The following is a 19,757-nucleotide window of genomic DNA, read 5'->3' on the forward strand; positions in this document are numbered from 1 at the left end:
TTTTTCTTTTTTTATTTATTGTTTATCATCACATCCACTGATAAGGCAGGTTTTAACAGGTATTAGTGACTACTACATGTATTCTATAAATATATGAATATTTGAATAGTATTTATATGCATAATTTGGTACAGTTATTTTAGTTAGTTTTTTTTATCAGATTCTACATTTTAATTTCGCAGTACTACATTTTTATAGTCATACGGAAGTATTACCAAATGATATTTAATATACTTGGACTTGATTAATTGGTATATAATTCTACAATAAATACACTGATATACAAATATTTTTTGTAGTCGCTGTAATTTATATACAAATATACTTTATAAGGAAATTAGTAAAAATTAATTGTGGAAATGTATAGTTACGTTTTTCGTGTAATAAATATTTAAATACAGTATAATATAAATAGAAGTAGTTTTAGCTTTTCCACTTAACCGATGGCAATCGTAACGCGCTTTCCGCGTAAAAATATTCTTCGGATTGAGGTTGTAATTTTGTTTTATATTCCATTAACGCCGTACGATCTGCTTGTTGTACAAGTATCTATGAAAAAAAATATAAAATTCATAATACGTCAGTTTTTCTTAATGCCAATATTCGAATAATTGTACACTTACATCAATTGCTATTCTAAAACAATGCATATTTTTTGATAATTCCAATCGCCTCTCTATATTATCGACATATTTTAAGTATTTTTCCAGAACCTCGAAAGGTGCACTATTTTTATGCAATATCTTTAGTACATCTTCGATAGGAAGATGAATTTGCAATTTTTTGCTTCCTAGCCATCCCTAGTATTTACAAATTAACAATGGTCTTCATTATCCACTTTTTTATGTCATTAATTATTATTAATTTACAAAATTTTAATATAAAACATGCCTTTGTTACAAGCAATCGATCAACATCATCCCATTCTTTAGCTGCTGCTTTAACTTCTAATACAACCTTTTGATACTGTCTAGGAGACACATCATGCTGTTGAGATAAAATTGTAGGAGACATTAATTTACCCTCTGGCAAATCCCAGTGACCTTTACACACGTGTTTTAGACAGTCAAGAACTGATGAATTTAGTTCAATTTCTTCATTTCCATCGATTACTTTTGCTACCATTTGCCATTCTAATAGTATTAAAAGATATCTACTTAATATATAATTTATCAAAATTCTTGAAATTATACTAGAAAGATAGTTACCAAGTAACTTTATGTAGGATTGAACAAATAAAGCTTCTTTACACTCAGTTAAAGTTGAAAATTGTGTTTTATAACTATTTCGAAGTTTGTTTAGTAATCTATCAGGATCTCGAGTATTCTTTATGATAATGTGTAAAGTTTTCATCTAAAATAGGACAAATTTACTGTGATTTTGTAAAGTCAAAAATTTTGTTAAATCAAAACTTACAGCTGCATCCATTGGTTGTCCTAGCATTCTGTAAAAATGACAAATCAATTAGAAATGTAGAAAATAATATAGCAATATAAATACTGCAATACATACGTTAAAATGTCTATAATTTCATTTATTTGCATTCTTATGGAAAGATATCTTATATAAACATTGACAGCATCTGGCCTTTCTGCTAATATTCTCTGAACTAAAGACCGTTTAAGAGTTTTTGTAAGGAATAAAATAATCTACAACATTTATTTTATTTAGAATACGTAAAATCTTTTTAAGGTACTACGGAAATTGTAGAAATCAAAAATTACTATTAAAATTGCATTTCCATCACCACTTATTATCGCTGCATCTAATAAGGTAGTTTTACTGATAAGTGATTTATATTGTTCCAAAGAATATGGTTGGCCAAGTAAAATTTTTCTAAGAGTAATATCTGGCTGTAGACCTGTTGTTTCTGGATGAAGATTTTGCAATTTATCCGTAGCTAAAACTATGAAACGTGAAAGGTGCTCATATAATATATGTCTTTGTTTTTGGTATTCAAACCTATCAGTTAATGGAAATAATGAAAATTCAAGCAACTGCACCAAGAATTGATTTATATGATTTTACTGACGTACTGCAAGAAAGTGTTTTTTCTGAGATAATAGATAACATAGGCTTAAGTGGCTGATAATCATTAGTAGATTTTAAAGATCCGTCCGCAGTCGACGTGTTGGAGATACCAGCCCATAATTTATCTGTATCGGTCTTTGATACTCCAAACAATTGATCCACCTGTCATTTAATATCATTAATTGTTGGTTAAAGTGACAAAAAATTACTATCAATGGCAGTTTTGTGAACTCAACCTCGTTATTTTCAAAGCAGAAAGATCGTTTCTCGCTACTGTACCAAAAATCTTCATCATCTTTAGCAGAAGTCATGATTTCAATTCTGTATAAATAATAATATTTATATATTTATGTATTATTACACTGGAACATCAGATATTAAATCATAGACGACGTATGATACAAGTCTAACATATTATTATTATTTATGGAACCAGAGAGGTGAGTAGGGAGGTCGCCGATGAGCGTGAGAGAAATTCAGCCAAAAGTACATTCCGCAAATTACCGCCTCTAGCGGTCAAATGGTCGTACTATACGCATATTTCTTCCTTCGATGCTTTTGGTGGGAGAAACGTCCGTACGAACGGCGAGAGGAAAATGTGCATTCGTATCATACTCGTATATACCATCATATAGGCAAATTTCGACACCGATATATCGAAATCCAAAGCCTAAGAAAAACTGTCCAAAAATTGAGTCATGACTAGTTGTGAAAAATCAACATGAAAGGCAAGAAGACTCCAGTTCTATGAATAACTCAGACAGAGACAGAGACACTCTGCTTATTTCTGTCTCGCAAGAACGCGAACTATATTGACCTTTCGAGGTTGATATTTTGCGATTAGACACGACTCAATTTTCAGACAGTTTCCCTAGCGAGTGTCAAGACTAGGATTAGAATTTTGTATTTAACGCCACCCTTCGGCGAAAGCATCGAAGGCACGGTCGTATTTACAGGTTTGGGAACTGCTATGGTGGTGATAGTTCCAGATTTGAGGATGGAAAGTTTCTTGTATTGTCCAGCATACATAGAGCGCTGATTTTGAATAGTCAAAACAATTTCAATAAAGTAACACATGATTGAAGTAATGAAATGAATTTTTTATAATTTTTATAACATTTTATAAGAAGGTATAAGTCAGTCAGAGATGAAAAAAGAGTGCTGACATCCATAGTTCTAGTTGTCTCACAGTACACCATGTGGTAAAGTGCTGAGGTCAATTAAAGTTAGGATATACAAGAACCTATGTATTTAATTTTAAAGTTAGATACTTTCCCTACTTTTTTATTTTACCTTTATTTAGTTACCTTTTTTTATTTTTAACTTTTTTAGAATTATACTTTTACTAACATAAATCATTATTGCACGATTTTATCATTCTCTTGTCTAGTTATACTTGTCTATCTCGGATAGAAAAGTAGATATGAATTTTTTCGCAGAACAATATAGTTAAATAGGTTCTTGTAGCCGTGGAACTCCATAGGTTCTTGTCTATGCTAGTGTGCAATCAAACAAGACAGATCCCTAATTTTATAGGTTCTTGTATATGCTAGCTTTAGTTGACTTCAGCACTTGACCGCATGGTGCAGCATTAGTCTGAGAACAACCAGGTTCATAAGCGTGAGCACTCTTATTTCCTCTCTGGTTTAGTCCGCAGTAATGCTGGTGGTGGTGAACTGGAATAATAGTTAGCCGCATAATCGTTACATTAAATAGAACTTTGTGTCTCAGGTTATGAAATACCGACCTGTCAAAAAGGATCACCGCTTGCAATTCGTGGACGATCTAGCAATGAGAACATCTGCACGCTGTTCAAAGCCATTCGTTAGCCATAGATCTTGTTAGTTCCCTTTTCTGTTTCTAAGTTAGAGGTTAGGAAGTATGTTATTTTTGCATATACCAATTATTTTTAAATAGAATTAGGAATAGAATCGAAATTATTAATTTATAACAATATTATAATATCGAATTATGTTATATCAATATTAGTAATAGAATTATATAATTTATATAATTTATCTATCTTGTACATTACTAAAGATTTCAATAAACGTTTATTTAAAGGTAATCAACTGTTATCATCTCAAGGTAATCATCTAATGGCCTGTCCAGCGATCCTAGAATGACTCAACCCAATCCTTTAATCAGAAGTAGCATGGAGGAACTTTGTAACAAAGTTCTGAAACTCGAAATTCGAAATTTATTTCTAATATTTAATTAAACTTTTAAATGTTTTTTCATTCTTCGAGAAAGACTATTTTGTAAGCTGTTAGAAAAATATGATTTTACAGAAGCTGGCACATTCTACCATAGCTGTAAGATATTCTATAAAATGTATTTTGTAACGTGAGTTTTCCATTGAAATATCACAATATGTATGTCATTACATTGTAAATTATTAAATGTAGAATTACGATTATACTGTGGATTTTAACAAGGTGTGGGGGGGGGGATAAACGGAATAGCCGCAATACAACATACGATCTATTTATTATTTACAACAATGTACCAATGTTACACAAAATGTACCACATCGTGTTTTTATTTAAATCACTTATCACACAATTTACAAAACGTCGCTCATTCGCTCGCCATTTAATGTCAGTTCGATAAATGGATTGCATTTAGAACTCGTTCTCAACGTTTTTTCATGGTATTTCGTACTTTTTCGGGCAAAACGATGCACGGAAGGGAGAAATTGCAAATATGACAAACTTGGTGAAAATGAGTTCTTGAACGCTTTAACGTCTTGTGCTTTAAAAAATTCATCCTGTCATTTGATTCGCGACAACATCGTTCTTTTTCTTTTTATTTCACGTTGCAATCTCATTTTACGTGTATCGCTATATTATATATTATAATTACGTGATATTAACAATGCAAAAATATCAATACTGTTATTACAATCAAATTCACTTGAATCTGATTAATAATTATACCTAATAAAAATTAATCTCTCTTCACTTTTGTGACGAACCTGCATTGCAAATTTTCATTTCATCGTAAGTAGTTAACCAGATTGGCAGATTAGAAAATTTATGCATTCGTCATGTGGTGACAGATTTATGAAATTCATTTTTGTTCAGTGGAATTTTTGCAAATTATACGAGTACGTTATATTCTTGCTTCGTTCGTCATTTTTCAAAAATGATGATCAAAATGTTTGTTAATTATCAATAAGAAGAACGACGCTTACAGAGCGGGACTAAGTGTCTTTTAATTTAACTTTATTCAAGCGATGTATGATATCTTTAAAAAAAAAAGAAGACGAAGGAAAAAATATTTACGTCGAGTCATATTCGTTGCAACGGTGTGATATAATTGCCGATGAAGATTTTATTGACTCGAATAGAGCAGTAGAATGTCGAAAATGTATTTTCTCATATATACGAATTGCAATCAGATGTTTCCGACTACTCGAAGAAAGATAATGTCCCTTTTGAGAAAGAGAAAAAAGGCAAAGATACGTCGTTCCTCTATTTTACTGCATTTCTGTCTTGTTTCCGTATTTTCTAATTTTTTGGCATTTACCATAGAAATAGGGATTTCTGGACGTTACCATACACGTAAAACGAGACGTTTAATTTTATTGCCAAAAATCGTATAGGGAAAAAAGAAAGAACTATCATCATCTGAAAGACATACGCGTCCAAAGTCCCGAGATTCGGCTTGTGAATTGCGCGCGTAATTTAAATACTCGACGCTCGAACAATACGTATCTTCAAGTCTAGTACATCTTGCAAGAGAATCGTTCGCTTAGAATACAGTTTCAATTGGACAACATAAACATTCAACATTTAAAAAATCTAATAAATCTGTACATGCTTTCAACGAGCTTGAAAGAAACATTAAACGTTAGGTCATTTCCATCATATTGTCGATTAGTCCAAGTATTCGTACGTTTACGTTTCAAAAGCTTCTCCGTTGTCTCACATGTGCATTCATATATTATCTTTCTTTTACAACAAATAAAATATACTATATATTTTAGTGTAACAACAACTATCCAATCATTCAATATCAAAATCTTTCCCGATTTTATAATACCACACATCGATATTCCACTTTCCCTTGAAACATTAAAACATTAGCAACCATTCGGCCAAACAACGATAGAAAACATTCGTCAGGAGTAACGAACAAATAAACAAAAAAGGAAATCCTTTCTTTTTTAAAAGAATCCTCGTTATTTTTTCGTAGCAACGAAGGCTCCAGTAAAATACTCCAGTAAAATGTGATAGAACAATCGAATGAAAACAATCACCGATTGATCGGGGCGTAAAATCGTTAAAATTCATTCGAGCGCGAAATTTCCAGCGGGAATAAGAAAATCGTACGGCTAACTTTCTAATACGGCCCATAAATTCTTCTTCAATAAAACTTTAAAAGTTCATGCATGCGACCGTGACGAATGGACGTGTTTAGGGTTTCGTTCTCGGCCACTAAAATCTCGCCCGCGAGAAAGAAACGTACTTAGTTTAAAACCCGAATATAACGATCTCTACTCCTCGCGAATCTTTGATCTGTGTTTTTTTAATACTTTAGAACGGATCTGCGTGCTTTTCATTTACCTTGCGTTGCTTTTCTTCTCAATATCTACGATTCGATTTGTCATCTATTGAAGCAAAATTTATTTTCATTTCTGGTCCTCTGTGCCTAAAGTAGATTATCCTTAAGGAATATTCCTTTTATTTGCTAATTCTAATTAATTTTTTATTTAAATTTTCAGCATCAGAAGTATGGAAACTTTTCATTTTGAAAATCAAATTTCAAGACCCCGAAAGAGTAGATGAAACATTGTACGATGATTTTTAATTAGTTTCCGAGTACATCGAACGAAAGTATTTGAAAAGTAATTTTAAAGTCTATATCAGTTTTCGAAGATTTCTTTTTATTTATCATATAACCTTTATTGAAAAAAACTCTTTTCTTTGTAATTATCAGCGGAATACTCTGTTTCTAGATCTTCCAAATTTATATTCTACATTACGCGATCCTTAGATTTCTCTGAAATAGTACAGCATCTATTCAAATTTTTCTTATAAATGAAAATAACTTTTCTTCGATTATCATTCTCAATTTCATCTGACCTCGTTATGGTAAAGCAAAGGATGTTCTACATGGACAATTGTATATGTAGACGAGAAGCACGCATTTCTAGCGGTACGCACACAGACGAAGAGCATGGACAGCCGATAAGATGGACGGATAGCTGTTGTGATGTTCCTCTTACTTTTCCCAAGTTAAGAACGAGTCTGGACGATTTATGCCCCGAATTAGAACGCGAACCCTGCCTCACCATATTTTTTGATTGCACTTTGTCGAACGTAAACGATGCGCATTGCACGGGGTTTACCGAACAAGAAAATCGTGAATTATGTTTCATACGAGCAAGTAGGTACTCGTTGCTTTTAATTGTAACAGATTCGTACGAATCGATCAACGATACACTTTACTGTCATATCAGATAAGAAAGATCTTTACTCTGATAACGAATTAAGTTTCTTCGCGCAAAATGACCGAATTTTTATAATTAAATTTCTATGATTTAAAAAGACCGAAAGAGGAAATAGAGAAGAAATTATATTATTCGATTATTTCACCAATTATTTTAGAAGTCGGTGAAAAATCAAAGAAACTAAGTTACGACAATCGTACGATAAGAGATAATAATTTCAGAAAAAGATTCCTTAATCGATTCGACAATTATCGTAGAGACGTTAAAATAGGAAATTTCAGTGATTTTCTAAATTTAAGTACGTCGAAAGAAAAAGGGATAAACTGGCGGAGAAGCAACGAGTACCACGGGTGGATAGCGATTTTTAAATAAAATTATAGTCGATGAGAATGCGTGTACGTGTAAGTAAGTACCATATACGATATCCACTCATATAGGTACACGAACGTATACACGTAATCTGCACGCGCACCTTCACCTGTGCAATGGACAATTCGCGTGTACTTGTTACACGCGCGTCTAAACACCTACGATCGTTTGGATGCGTCCGCGCTCACGTAACGATACAGAGCGTTTTCTTCAAAATCTATAATTCCTCGAATCGAAGACGATGTTTGAGCTCGATATTACTGTTCTACCGACGCTGCGCGAATTTTCTGCTCCCTTATTATTCTACTCACATACACATTCGTTTATTATATATACGCATATATATGGAGGACAATCCATAAACCACGATCGCTTCAAATATACTCCGTTTTTGATAACGAGGAGGATAGACGGCGAAGAACGACGATTTTTCAAACTTTACGAAGACGAATGTCTCGTGAGATGAACCTTGGGTTCACGCGAGTCCACTCGTCGATTAAAATTTGAGCTTTCTCGTGATCGATACTCCGTAGCTAGAATTTTACCAGTTTATTAAAAAAGACACCGTTATATTTTATTATCGATGATTGCAGTTTTTCGAATGAGGAGAGCAATGCTCGACAATTGCCGTAAGTAAATTAATCGTTCGGTGTTGACATAATCGTATGGCGTTAATTATCTAAAATTTCACGTTGCATTACAAACGTGAGAATTAAGAATTTCTGTATGCCAATTGAATCGCGATAGATCCTACCTTTTGTAAATTATATTTCTTAAAATAACTTTTCAGCCTATTGGTATTATCGATATTACGGGGATATTTCTCTTTTCTCTCCTTAAATATAAAAGTGACATTTGAAACGATCGTAATAAGTGGACCATCCTGTACATCGGTTAAACAAAAGGGCGCGACGTATTTGACGCCGCGTACCACATTGACAGAGTTTCTCTACACTTAGAATACGTTAAGAATCTTCAATTCGGGGTTTTATATACTTTACGCAAACCCTCTGTATAAATATATGTATATAAAAGTAACTCCATAACATACAATAAATCGTATCTTTGTTTGGCACATTTCGTCAACTATAGGATCCGTACAAGTACACCTATTTAGGTACACATACGCTTCTATATATATATATTTATATATACATACGCGTATACACCACGTGGCAAGTATATATATACATATATACCAACTCGCTTTTAGTCTCTAATAGTCATATATATAATATATATAGTATATAGAATACGTACAAATATTCCATCGGAGTAACGATAGTATGTACCATTTTTTCTTTTTTTCTTTTTCTCCTTACGTGTCATTGTATTTTTTTGCCTCTGTGTATATATATATATATATATTTATATTTATATATCTACATTTATTCTTTACTTTCCGTATTATTCCATTGAGTGTTGTTTATCAATCCTATCTACCTCTAGAAAATTATAAGAGGAACGTAACAATCTGTTATTCTCCGATACAATATAATATATTACGTTTTTCTTTACGTCGTTAAAACGTCACGCGCTTCGCCGAACGGGGAATAGGCTTGGCAAGCGTGGGAGTTGCACTCTCTCGCGAGATTTCCTAGTCTCTTCTGTCGTCCGATCGTCCCTTTTTAACTTCGTTCAGATTAGCCGAGTTACCTACGTTCAAACAATTCAAATTCGAGTAAATCGAAGTTTGCTCGCGGACGCGAGATCTTGTACCATTTACTTTCTTCTTATTAGGACAGCTTTAATCTCCAGCTTGAGATGATTTTGCGTTACGTTGTACAATATACATCACAGGATGGATTAGAAATTACGTTTACAATTATACTTATGGATTTTACAAATTACGTTTATAATTATATAATTAACGTTTCATTTACATACGCAACTGCTTCCGCCTCTATTTTCCGTCGGAAATATTCTCTTCAAGTGAAATTATCGGATGGAAAGTTAAGTAACTCGACTTGTACGAATTCAAACTTAAAGTCTTATTACTAATCCGTTGAATTCAAGTAACACAACTAACTTGAACGAAGTTTTTGATCCAAATAGATTTTTGAAAAGAGTACAAATTCGCGTTTCTATGTCATTCTGCTTTCGTATATAATTTCGGAAGCTTAGTGAAAGTTTCCTTTTCCTCAAAGATTCGTCGGAGAGAACATTCGTGATGCGCGTAATCGAAAGCACAACTCCATGGACCCATTCAGAAAATCCGGCCCGCAGTCGGAATATATATTATATATATATATTTTTTTTTTGTGATTTTTTTTCTCTTTTTTTCTTCATTTTTACTTAATTATCGTTCGATAGGATTCTTCGTAATTCTTTCGCTTAATCTTTTCTTCGTTTTTTTGTTTTTTCTCATTTTTGTCTAAATAAATATATCCACGAACAAGGCACTGCTCGACAGGCGGAAGTGTGCGCGCGACACCGTTTTTTCGTCGTTGTCGGATGTTCGGATATAATACACTGCGTGGAAAATTTCGCGTCGATCTGTCGAGCTTCTTCGAGCCGTTTCCTATCGCGAAACGTCGGGTAAAAAGTGGTCGGGATGCGTTTTTAGAATATTATCTGCGTAAGTGTGAAGCACTGACGACTCTCGAGCTTTAAGGAAATCCTCTCCGTCTCTAATCGCTCGCATCTTGGAGAAAATGGACGTTCCGAAAATCATAACTTTATCGAAAATCAAAAATTTAGATAAGTTCTTCACCATAGTTTCTTAGGAAATATTATCGTCCCGCTTATGTACCTTTTGATTGCGTTTCTCAGTAAAAGAAAACAGAAAAAAGAAATGAGAGTCGAATTTAAGTTCGTATGATTATCCCCAAGAACAACTGCGAACGTTGATTGCTATTTTCGCCCTGATAGAAATTGAGAGCGAGATAAGGGCGTGGCAGTACACCAGGCCATGTTAACCCTCCTGATACTCATCATTTAATTTTTTATAACACATTTGTTATTTATCAAATTAAATTTATTCTTAACTCGGAACAACCTATTGTTATTATGATCACTGTTAGAAAAAAAAAGAAGTTTGTCTAAACAGCGAAAAGACAGTACTCGAGAATCAAAGATGGATTCGAAAGCAGTCTACAACCACCTATATTACAATTCATCTCCAAAATCAATCTCACCATCCATCTTTATCAGAAGAGTTAAACGATAGGACCAACAGATTTGCCATTATTCTCGGCTCGAATTTCGTTCAGAGTGAACGCCAAACACAGGACGTCGTCAGAGAGCGTTTCGCCCACTGGCAGGTCGGCGTGCGTTATAAAGGGAAGCACTTGGTCCGTTTCTGGGCAACGGTGGATCGGCAGTCGACCTTAGAACCTAGGGTGAAACTCTCCGGCTTGACCGTCTCCTCGACAGAGATCTTGCCGAGTCGCTTTTTTACTCGGAATGGCGTTGATCTCGGGGATATGATCTCGTAAAGATCGCTAGTCCTACCCTGAATCTGAACCCTACCCTTTGGACTGCTTGCCTTCTGATCGATAGGAATAGCGATATCGACTTCAGCGCAGTGATTCTGGCTCATATTCTTCGGAACGCTTTTCTCCGAGTCGCTACCGCGCTCTTTCTCGTTAGTTTCATCCGATGGAGTGTTGAAAACATCGGAGGAATAGCTTTTGGAGTCGCATATCAACGCTACATCCGAGTAATCGACCGCTTCCTCAACCTCCGAAGGCAAATTCCTGGCAGAAGCCAAAGATACAGCTCTAGCTTCTGGTTTCTGTGGTTTTTCCTCGTCGGCATAGTCCAACGACAAACACTTCTTCTCAAACAGAGCCGGGCCAGGAATTCCTCCATCGGACTCCTTCGTTTCTTCCTCTTTCTCCTTCTCTTTTTGCCGATCTTCCTCTTGCTTCCTATCAAGCTGTCCTTCCTCTGTTCTTTCTAGGGAATTGATCACCCTCGATGGACGGCGAATACTATTTTCCCGTTCAACAGACAGACAGAATTCCTTGTCGGTCAACAGAATACGCTTAGGCTGTCGAACTGGTTTTTTATCCAGTTCAAGATCCTCCTTCTCCCATGACGGAGTCTTTAGCAAACTCTTCACCTTCCTCAGCTCAGTCAGCAAGTCCATTGTCTCTTGCGACGGTTCGTGGAAGATCCTTCTCTTCGGTCGTCTTATGGATGAATTAGTATCCGAGTCTTGATCACTAGGGTGATCTATTCCCTGTTGTTTCTTTAGTACAGATCTAACTGTACCTCCATGGACTCGTACCACTTCGTTCTTGCTTTCCGAAGTCGAATCTGTTTCCATCTTAGCGGGAGTCGAACTTACCGACTTTGACGCTTCGTCTGTTTTTGACGTAGGATCCTTGGGACTTTTGTCACGAGCATCTGGTACGGTGTTATTCGCTTTTAGTCGTTCCTGTTGCCTTCCAATTATGCTCTGAACGTTGCCTCTTGTGCGTCTTTTGAAGTCCGCGTACGTTTCAGTAGGAATTTCATGGTACTTAAACTTATCCTGAAGCTGTTTGAACGTTTCTCTGGAATACTCCTGACCTATCCTATGCGCCAGAGAATCCTCTGACGATGCTTCCCTAGTTTTTTCGACCTGGTCTCTTTCTTGGTATCCGACAGAAGCGATAGAGCGATCCTTGGACAAAAGATTATCCGAAGAAATTCCTCTTCTCTCAAACTGCGCCTGTTTGCTAGGTTTTTCACCCTGATCCTTGCCATCCCTGTCCAGCAGGTCTTCATATGTCTGTCTTCTGGTCTTCATTGGCGAATAAATATTTTTCTCCGAGGAGTCAGCTTGTGATTCATTTTGATCTGGCAGAACAGATGAGATTGGACGTTTCACTGGCGAATTGGAAACGCTATCTTGCGTCTGTTCAACGGCCTGCGAGCTCTGCATCACCTTTCGATGAGTAGGTGTCCTTGGTGTCGATGGATCTCTCTTCAGCAGCCATCTTTTTCTTGGTGAATTGTCCCAGCTATTAAGTTCTTTATCAGAACTGACACTCGTGTTAGTAAAAATGATTTCCTCGCTAGTTGTAACGCGACACATGAGCAATTCAGCTCCGTTGCTGGCCCGTTCCTTCGTTTCCAATTTAGGCGACTCTTCCGTCGTGGTGGTAGTATCCAATGGCAAAGAGCTAGGCCCGGAGTCCAGGACATCGTCCAAAGAAGCACCTCTGAGAGGATCTCTAAGTTCCTTTACTTGCACAGTCGATTCTAGATCCTCGGTTTCGAACGAATACATCTTCAACAAAGGACCTTTAGCAGACCTTCTACGTTGAACGTCGAACGATTGCTCCACTCTCATGTTCTTCTGAACCCTTTTCTCTTCCGCCTTCTTCGTTTCCTCGGTCTTCGCCGTTGTTTCCTCCACACACGTTTCATTCTTAACGCCCCGCCTTTCATAACGCGGAGTATCGAATATAAATTTATCCAACGTCTTCGACGAGCCAATCTTGTCCAAGAAAGGTTTCTCCACCGCCTTGCTAGGCCCGATTTTCTCCAAGTAAGGCTTGCCTGTTATCTTAGGCGCAAGCTTCGCCAGGAACGGCTTGTCCTCCGTCTTCGAGATGCCGATCTTCTTCAAAAACGGTCTCTTCTTCTCCTTACCCTCTTTCTCGAACGATCGATCGTTTAATTTCTCGCTGCTATAGTTCGATGAGTTGTCGCTGCTCTTAGATCGCGCCCGTTTATTCCTCGGGTGTGGCGTTAACGGGGTCCTGGGTGTTCTCGGCGTGAGGGACGGACTGGGCTCCTGGTTCGGGCAGGTTTCGTCCAGCAGAGCAATGGCGTCTCTCAGATCCATGTACGCCTTCCTAGGTGCGGTACTCGCTGGACCAGGTCGTGGTACCTCGCTGTCGATGCTGCTATTCCTCGTGGACGTGCTTTCCGGCTTCATCTCCGTGTCCATGTGCGAGTACGAGGGATACGAGCTCCGATCGCCCATGGGCCCCGGCGAGGAATCTATGGTAGGGTAATCCTCGAGGTACCAGGGCGTTACACCGAGGTCTTCTGGTCTGGCCGCGGTACTGTGAGCCGGAAGCATCGGGATCTTACTGATGGCGCCTCTGTTGCTGCCAGAACCCGTTGACTGTTGATCGGTCTGTGTGGTACTCGAGAACGTACCAGATATACTGGCTATCTCGATCGGGGTGCTGGTTATCGCCACCTGTCGACGATAACTGGTACACGTGGCGAAATACGGAAGCGCCGGACGCGCCGTTTCGACGATGACGCGACCCTGGGCGCACGGGACCATTGGCTCCCCGTCCGCCGGGGCTTCCTCCGGAGTCAACGGCAGCGCCGCCCCGCGACCGAACTCAATGAACCACAGCTCGTCCCTCAACTCGCTTTCTCACTTTTTCTCGTTCATGTCCTTGTTCAGGTAGTGGAGCACGTAATGTAGCACCAGGTCGTAGCAATATTTGTACTCGGTCTGCAACAGTTTCGAGCACGATTTAAATGGCAATTAAATTGTTTGTAAATTGAAAAATAATCCTCGTTTTTAAATGGAATCTCAAGTCAAGACAAGTTCAACAGGTAGGAAATATCGATAATCTTGTATCGTAAATAGATACTTGTCGTTTGATTTTAATTGATTTTTAGTTAATTTCTGTTGGTCGACAACAGAATTACGAAACTATCGTTAAAGAATAGTATACGCAACAATTCGAAGCAATGTCCTTTTTTAAATTTGGAACACACGACAGTTAAAAGTGGAAAAAGCGAATGTGCCGAATAACTTGCTCCGCTTATAACCACTCACCATGTTCTCGACAAGCTGAGGTCTATGTCTGCGTACAGTTTTAACTGCTTGGAAAATGTCCACTTCCCCATGTTGAATCACTTGTTCTATACACGCGTTTGCGGCGCAATATACACCGCAACGACTTCTGCCATCTGGGGAGACCACAGCGACCGGTCCATAGTCGGTTCGTTGCCTCCACCTCTCGACCATATTCATCAACTCGACCAGACTGTTTGTCGACGTTGGAACTTTGTGACCCATAGGCCAACACGTCAGTTGGAACAACTGAACCGTCTTCGGTGGTGCTTTCACGCCTGCCATCAGCTCGGTCAGTGACACGATTTTCTTGTTTATCCTAAAAATCTATAGAGCGATATGATTATTTTCTAGAATCTATCGTCCAAATCGTATTCGAACGCCGGCGACAGGTTGAATAAAACTTATATATTATATTCCAGGTGGTAGCCATTTGAGACTTTAAGAGTTTGAGAGAAAATATTTTCTTCGACGACGCGGGCAACTTAATTTGGGAAAGCCATCAGCCTAGTTAGCGAAAGATTCGGATTCGAATCTCGGTCCAGCAACCCGTACTAGTTAGAGAACTAGATTGCCCAAGAAAATGTTTTTAGATGTCTTCTTAAACCCCGTAGAGAGGATTCAAAGAGTGTAAAAGGAAGAGCAGCAAGCTGTTTCTCACCCAGGTCTTGATGTTCGTGTAGTGGTTGTGACTGATGTGATCAATCGTAAAAACGGGTCCGTATTTCTTGGAGTGTTTTCCCTCGGGCCAGAAACTGGGGAAGTTGGTGGAGCCTGGGGGAGGTACGCAGAGTACCACCACGGCTGAACACTCGTAATCGTAAACCAGGGACCAAAACTCACCGCACGTGTGTCGAAGAGGCCATTCCGTTACGATGTATTCCCTGGGCTTCGTGTAACCCTGTCGAGAACGACCATTTAAGAGAAAAAACGACCATGTTCGCAGGAAATGAACAGTAGTTTATATAATAGAGCGGACGTGGGATGAAGATTGACGAAAGAAAAGATCTTTCCCTATATAGCAATTTGGTTCTGGGCGGTGGTTTAGATCCGGTGCACGTTGGATGAAATGTAATTTTTATCAGAGAGGATAACGAAGAACCTTTTATATGGGAATTTTATAATAAATCTCCGTTAATCTCTGATTGTAGGAAAACGATACACAAAGTTTTATTACAATAGAGGAATTAACTATTAGAGGAAATTGAAATATCGACGTGAAACATTTAGACATGTAGATTGTTACACTTACGTCCACAAAGACAGCATTTATATAGTCGGTGTAACTGTTACCCTGGAAGCTGGTGAGGTATGGTCGGAAGTTGTCAGCTAAAGTGAGAAATATTAGTTCATGAATAAAGATATGATCGGCTCGCGTTAAATATTACATCCATTATTTATACACACATATACACACACACGTAGAAGGGATGTTTACGTATTATATTTCGAAATAATTTTATATTTTTCTGACATGAACAAATATAACACGATAAAATTCCCAACGTGCAGAATATAACTCTTCCAAGATCACCAATTATTTAATTTCCAAAAAGAGAAACAAGTGTGTGCTCCTTTTTAAAAAATATAGCTTGAAAAATGCAAGTATAAGGTACACAAGAAAGTTCACGCCTGGAATCTATGTATAATACGAGTAACAAATTCATATCTGTTTATAAATATCGCCGGTATAGTTTCTGAAAAAGATATAAAAGCTGATAGGGAAATGAAACATAGAGCCTCTACGCAGTATACGCATATGCGCGACATGCAATTTTTACAACGTAGTAAAAGCGTTTCCTTTCTTTTTTTCGTTCATCGGAAAAACATTTATACGATGTTTTATTGGTGGAAACTTACGCGGCACAACCAACACATCTCTGTTCTTCTCCCTGTTATCAGCCCTGTGGCCTCCAGCGCAATCTCCGATCGTAAAGCGCGGCGTCTGCTTACAAATTTGCTGATATTCCCGCTGATATTCATTCATTTTAGTTATTGGATTTTTTACGCTCTTCTGCTTAAGACGCTGCGACAACTCCGAGACCGGAAACCACGAGGTGCCACACACCACAAACTCCTCCAGCGTGTCGTACACGAATTTATATTGTTCCTGCGTAATAATAAATCTGATTATTGTAAAATGTTGGGTAACATCGATGTTTAAAAGTTATTAACTATTTTTCATCTCTTTTATTTATTTTTTTTTATAAATAATACGAAATATTCATAATTCGTAATTGGCGGACTATAATTCCTATGAAATATTCATACTGTTTTTGAAGATAATTTGAATATTTATAATAGAGCATAGGATATAAAAGGAAATCACCGTTGGATGAAAAATTCATAAAACGTCTATGTATTCTTGAAACTCGTAATATCGCGAATATTCTTAAATATAGTAATAGTGAAAAATAGAACTGGTACTAATAACAAAATAATAATTATCGAAGTAAACTACGTTCGAAGCTTTCTAGAGATTCCAATAATCTATATATCGCGATAAACAGTGCAAACAACAGAACTCATGAAAAAGCAAAGCTCAATCTCCTTAAACCAGCATCTTATCTCTCGTCGCTCGAACGAAACCATAAATAAGAAGACGATCGATATTATGAATTTACCAAGTTCTCGATAAGTCCTCTTCTGCTTTGCCGCAACTTTTTCAAATAGCCAAAGACGTCGAAAGCATCTTCTTCCTCGGCCAATTCCATATTCGCATCTATCGCCAGGTACACGCCTGATCTTCCACCACCGTCGCTTTATTTTTCCAAAAACATAACGTTTCTTTCGTTCAACGATTTATCAGATCGGAAAGCATCGCAAGCTATCAAATTGGAAATTACATCAAACCATCGAAATTCATATCGATGGAAATACTTACTTGCAATGGACCACCATAGGCCCAGACTCGTTCTTTATGGTGGAGCCGACTACCGCTCTCACGCGTCGACGGAACTCTAAAACCGCGTTTCCGAATGGACACGTATGCGAGTGCCATTCTGTGTAGTGGAATTGCAATAATGTTCGTTCTTCCGTAACTTCCTGAAACGTCGAACGATAACTCTGTCTTTACCTTTATCCCCTCCTTTTATATTTTTCCATTTTCTATTTTCTATTTAGCTTGATCTTTTGGAAACTTTATCAGGCTTCTAAATGATGGCAAGTGAATTTGACAGGACTGGAAATGGTTTACATTTTTATTTTTGCTGGAGGAATTTCGATAAAAATTGATGTTTATCAGGTTCGAAAGTCTGTGAGAGAATTATTTCAACCTATCGACAATTTCGCTGTTACGTTCACGCGTTTATTTCACGCGAAATATCGACAGTTTCGTCGCGGAAATTATTCACGAAGCAGCAAGGCTAGAGAAATTTTTCCGACTTTAGTGCACGATTAAAGTATTTCATAAATTCGAGACATTTTCAGCGAGATAATGCGTACGTGTCGTCGGCAGTTGAACTCTCGCAACCCGAATTTTAAACGGCTCTCTGCTATAAGTTACATCCATGTCAGTCAAGTTGATGAATAAATCATGTTTCGTCATAGTCGAGCCTTTGAATTCGCTTTAAAGATTTTCAACAGCTTTTCTAATTTCCAATATGTGACATAAACTAATTGTTCAGCTTACAGTTCTTTCGAAACAGAAACAAACATTCAAATAAAATATTATCGTTCAAAATGAAATATTTCGTATTTCACTATTTCATAGCTAATGCCCTAAGTTCGTTACTGATCTTCAAAATACATCAAATGTTTTATAATCGTTCTACTTTTTACTTTGAGCCACTCTGTAAAAATTAGTTCTATCTTAACTTTGTCACCTCTGCATCGTCCATTATCCAATATTCTCTCTCTCCCTCTCTCTCTCTCTCCCCCTCTCTCTCTCTCTTCACGAAGATTCGCTATTATATCAACTATAGCGCGTTTCATACTGCAGAACACAAAGTTCACGAAACCAAGCTAAACTGCTGAGTTCCTGTAGCGCATTCACACGACGCAGCAACCGAGTGCTGAATTATGCTCCCTGAGGAATTATCACGCACAATGACGCAACAATGCTACTCGACGACAATCTTGTCCCGTTTAGGATGTTCCTTGCTTGTCGAGCATTATGTACCCTTTGCTATTCACGGAATGAGATTGCAACGGAGCGGCGGCGTATTAAATTTTCCGCCGCCAGTAAATCTCGAGACCGATTATTGCCTTGCTTTTATCGCGATTTATAGCGAACGTCTATAGCAACGCATCAAAACGAGGCTCTTCTTTTCTCGATCAGCGAACAATTCTACGCTTCGATCCACTATATTCCGTCGTATCGAATATACCATTACTTTATGAAATTTCTTCTTCAAACGTTTCCAACTAGATAGAAAATCAATTGCCCAGGGTTTGAACGAAGAGTGACTCTTGTTGTTCTACGACTGTGGTAGATTCCATACGCGACGATGATTTCGTGTTTATATTTTTCTACGACTGTACGGTTTACTTTTATCCAAAAAACGTTCCAAACCGACGATAAACTTTTCATCGAGAACGTCCGAACGAAATAGAACCGAACAAGAATGGAAATATTCGTTCGTTCGTGGTTTCAACCATCACGTTCGAACGACCAGGATGAATGGCTCGGCAGAGAAATTATGCAAAGCAAGCATCGTACAAGGAAACGACTCGTCATAGTTAAAAGAGGGGAGAGATGTCGGTGAAAATTGAAGAGATCTCCTTGTTTTCACCCCATTTCCGTCGAGTTAATAAAATTAAGCCTCGCGTAACAGTCGTTTGAGTAAATTCATCATTCTCTTCTCGTTGCCAGAGAGTCTTCTCGCTTAGTATCGTTCCGTATTCACCCACTTTCAGAAATGGCTACCAGTTTCTCCGCGGTTAATTCCGCTAACTTTTTACCAACTTTCTCACCCGGCAGCGAAATTCGCAGACTCTAGCCGAGACCAAACCTTGTGTTACTCTAGCTCTCGCTACAGGCACGAGTTCCGAGTTTGCACGATCTTGTGCCAGCCGAGACTTCATTACCGTATTGGGAGATCATTCGACTCTGCGCTCCTTTTACATTATACAGAGTGCAATTCGTGTCACGTAATTTATGGTGATTCGTCGAGGGAAGACTGGGAAAAGAATGCGACG

The 19,757-nt window shown here is 37.7% G+C and overlaps 3 protein-coding genes and 1 long non-coding RNA gene across 9 annotated transcripts in view; 1 reads left to right on the plus strand and 3 right to left on the minus strand.

Moving 5' to 3' along the window:
- LOC122570626 (spermatogenesis-defective protein 39 homolog) lies at nucleotides 1-2,759 on the minus strand. Its single transcript, XM_043733187.1, has 9 exons — nucleotides 2,268-2,759; nucleotides 2,037-2,193; nucleotides 1,725-1,906; nucleotides 1,513-1,649; nucleotides 1,417-1,444; nucleotides 1,209-1,353; nucleotides 892-1,133; nucleotides 624-800; nucleotides 1-549 (listed from the first exon to the last, which is right to left on the minus strand). The coding sequence occupies exons 1-9, from the start codon at nucleotides 2,340-2,342 to the stop codon at nucleotides 424-426; spliced, it is 1,269 nt and encodes a 422-aa protein (XP_043589122.1). The 5' UTR covers nucleotides 2,343-2,759; the 3' UTR covers nucleotides 1-423.
- The window catches only part of LOC122570634, a 175,058-nt gene that overhangs the window by 80,543 nt on the left and 74,758 nt on the right, over nucleotides 1-19,757 (plus strand). The gene's annotated exons all lie outside the window — the stretch shown is intronic.
- Nucleotides 4,503-14,093, minus strand: LOC122570623 (protein phosphatase 1 regulatory subunit 12A-like). Its single transcript, XM_043733177.1, has one exon. The coding sequence runs from the start codon at nucleotides 14,091-14,093 to the stop codon at nucleotides 11,133-11,135; it is 2,961 nt and encodes a 986-aa protein (XP_043589112.1). The 3' UTR covers nucleotides 4,503-11,132.
- Nucleotides 14,129-19,757, minus strand: part of LOC122570624 (receptor-type tyrosine-protein phosphatase kappa) — a 118,864-nt gene continuing 113,235 nt past the window's right edge. For all 6 annotated transcript variants that reach the window (XM_043733183.1, XM_043733180.1, XM_043733181.1 and 3 more), the window contains 7 exons: nucleotides 17,503-17,663; nucleotides 17,243-17,378; nucleotides 16,479-16,728; nucleotides 15,871-15,947; nucleotides 15,280-15,519; nucleotides 14,601-14,945; nucleotides 14,129-14,270 (listed from right to left, as the gene is read on the minus strand). In XM_043733183.1, coding sequence (XP_043589118.1) covers nucleotides 14,190-14,270; nucleotides 14,601-14,945; nucleotides 15,280-15,519; nucleotides 15,871-15,947; nucleotides 16,479-16,728; nucleotides 17,243-17,378; nucleotides 17,503-17,663 — 1,290 coding nt within the window. In that variant the 3' untranslated portion in view covers nucleotides 14,129-14,189. The remainder of the gene's footprint in view (nucleotides 14,271-14,600; nucleotides 14,946-15,279; nucleotides 15,520-15,870; nucleotides 15,948-16,478; nucleotides 16,729-17,242; nucleotides 17,379-17,502; nucleotides 17,664-19,757) is intronic.

Source organism: Bombus pyrosoma, linkage group LG9 (genome assembly GCF_014825855.1).
Source record: "Bombus pyrosoma isolate SC7728 linkage group LG9, ASM1482585v1, whole genome shotgun sequence".
In the NCBI taxonomy this organism is placed as follows: domain Eukaryota; kingdom Metazoa; phylum Arthropoda; class Insecta; order Hymenoptera; family Apidae; genus Bombus; species Bombus pyrosoma.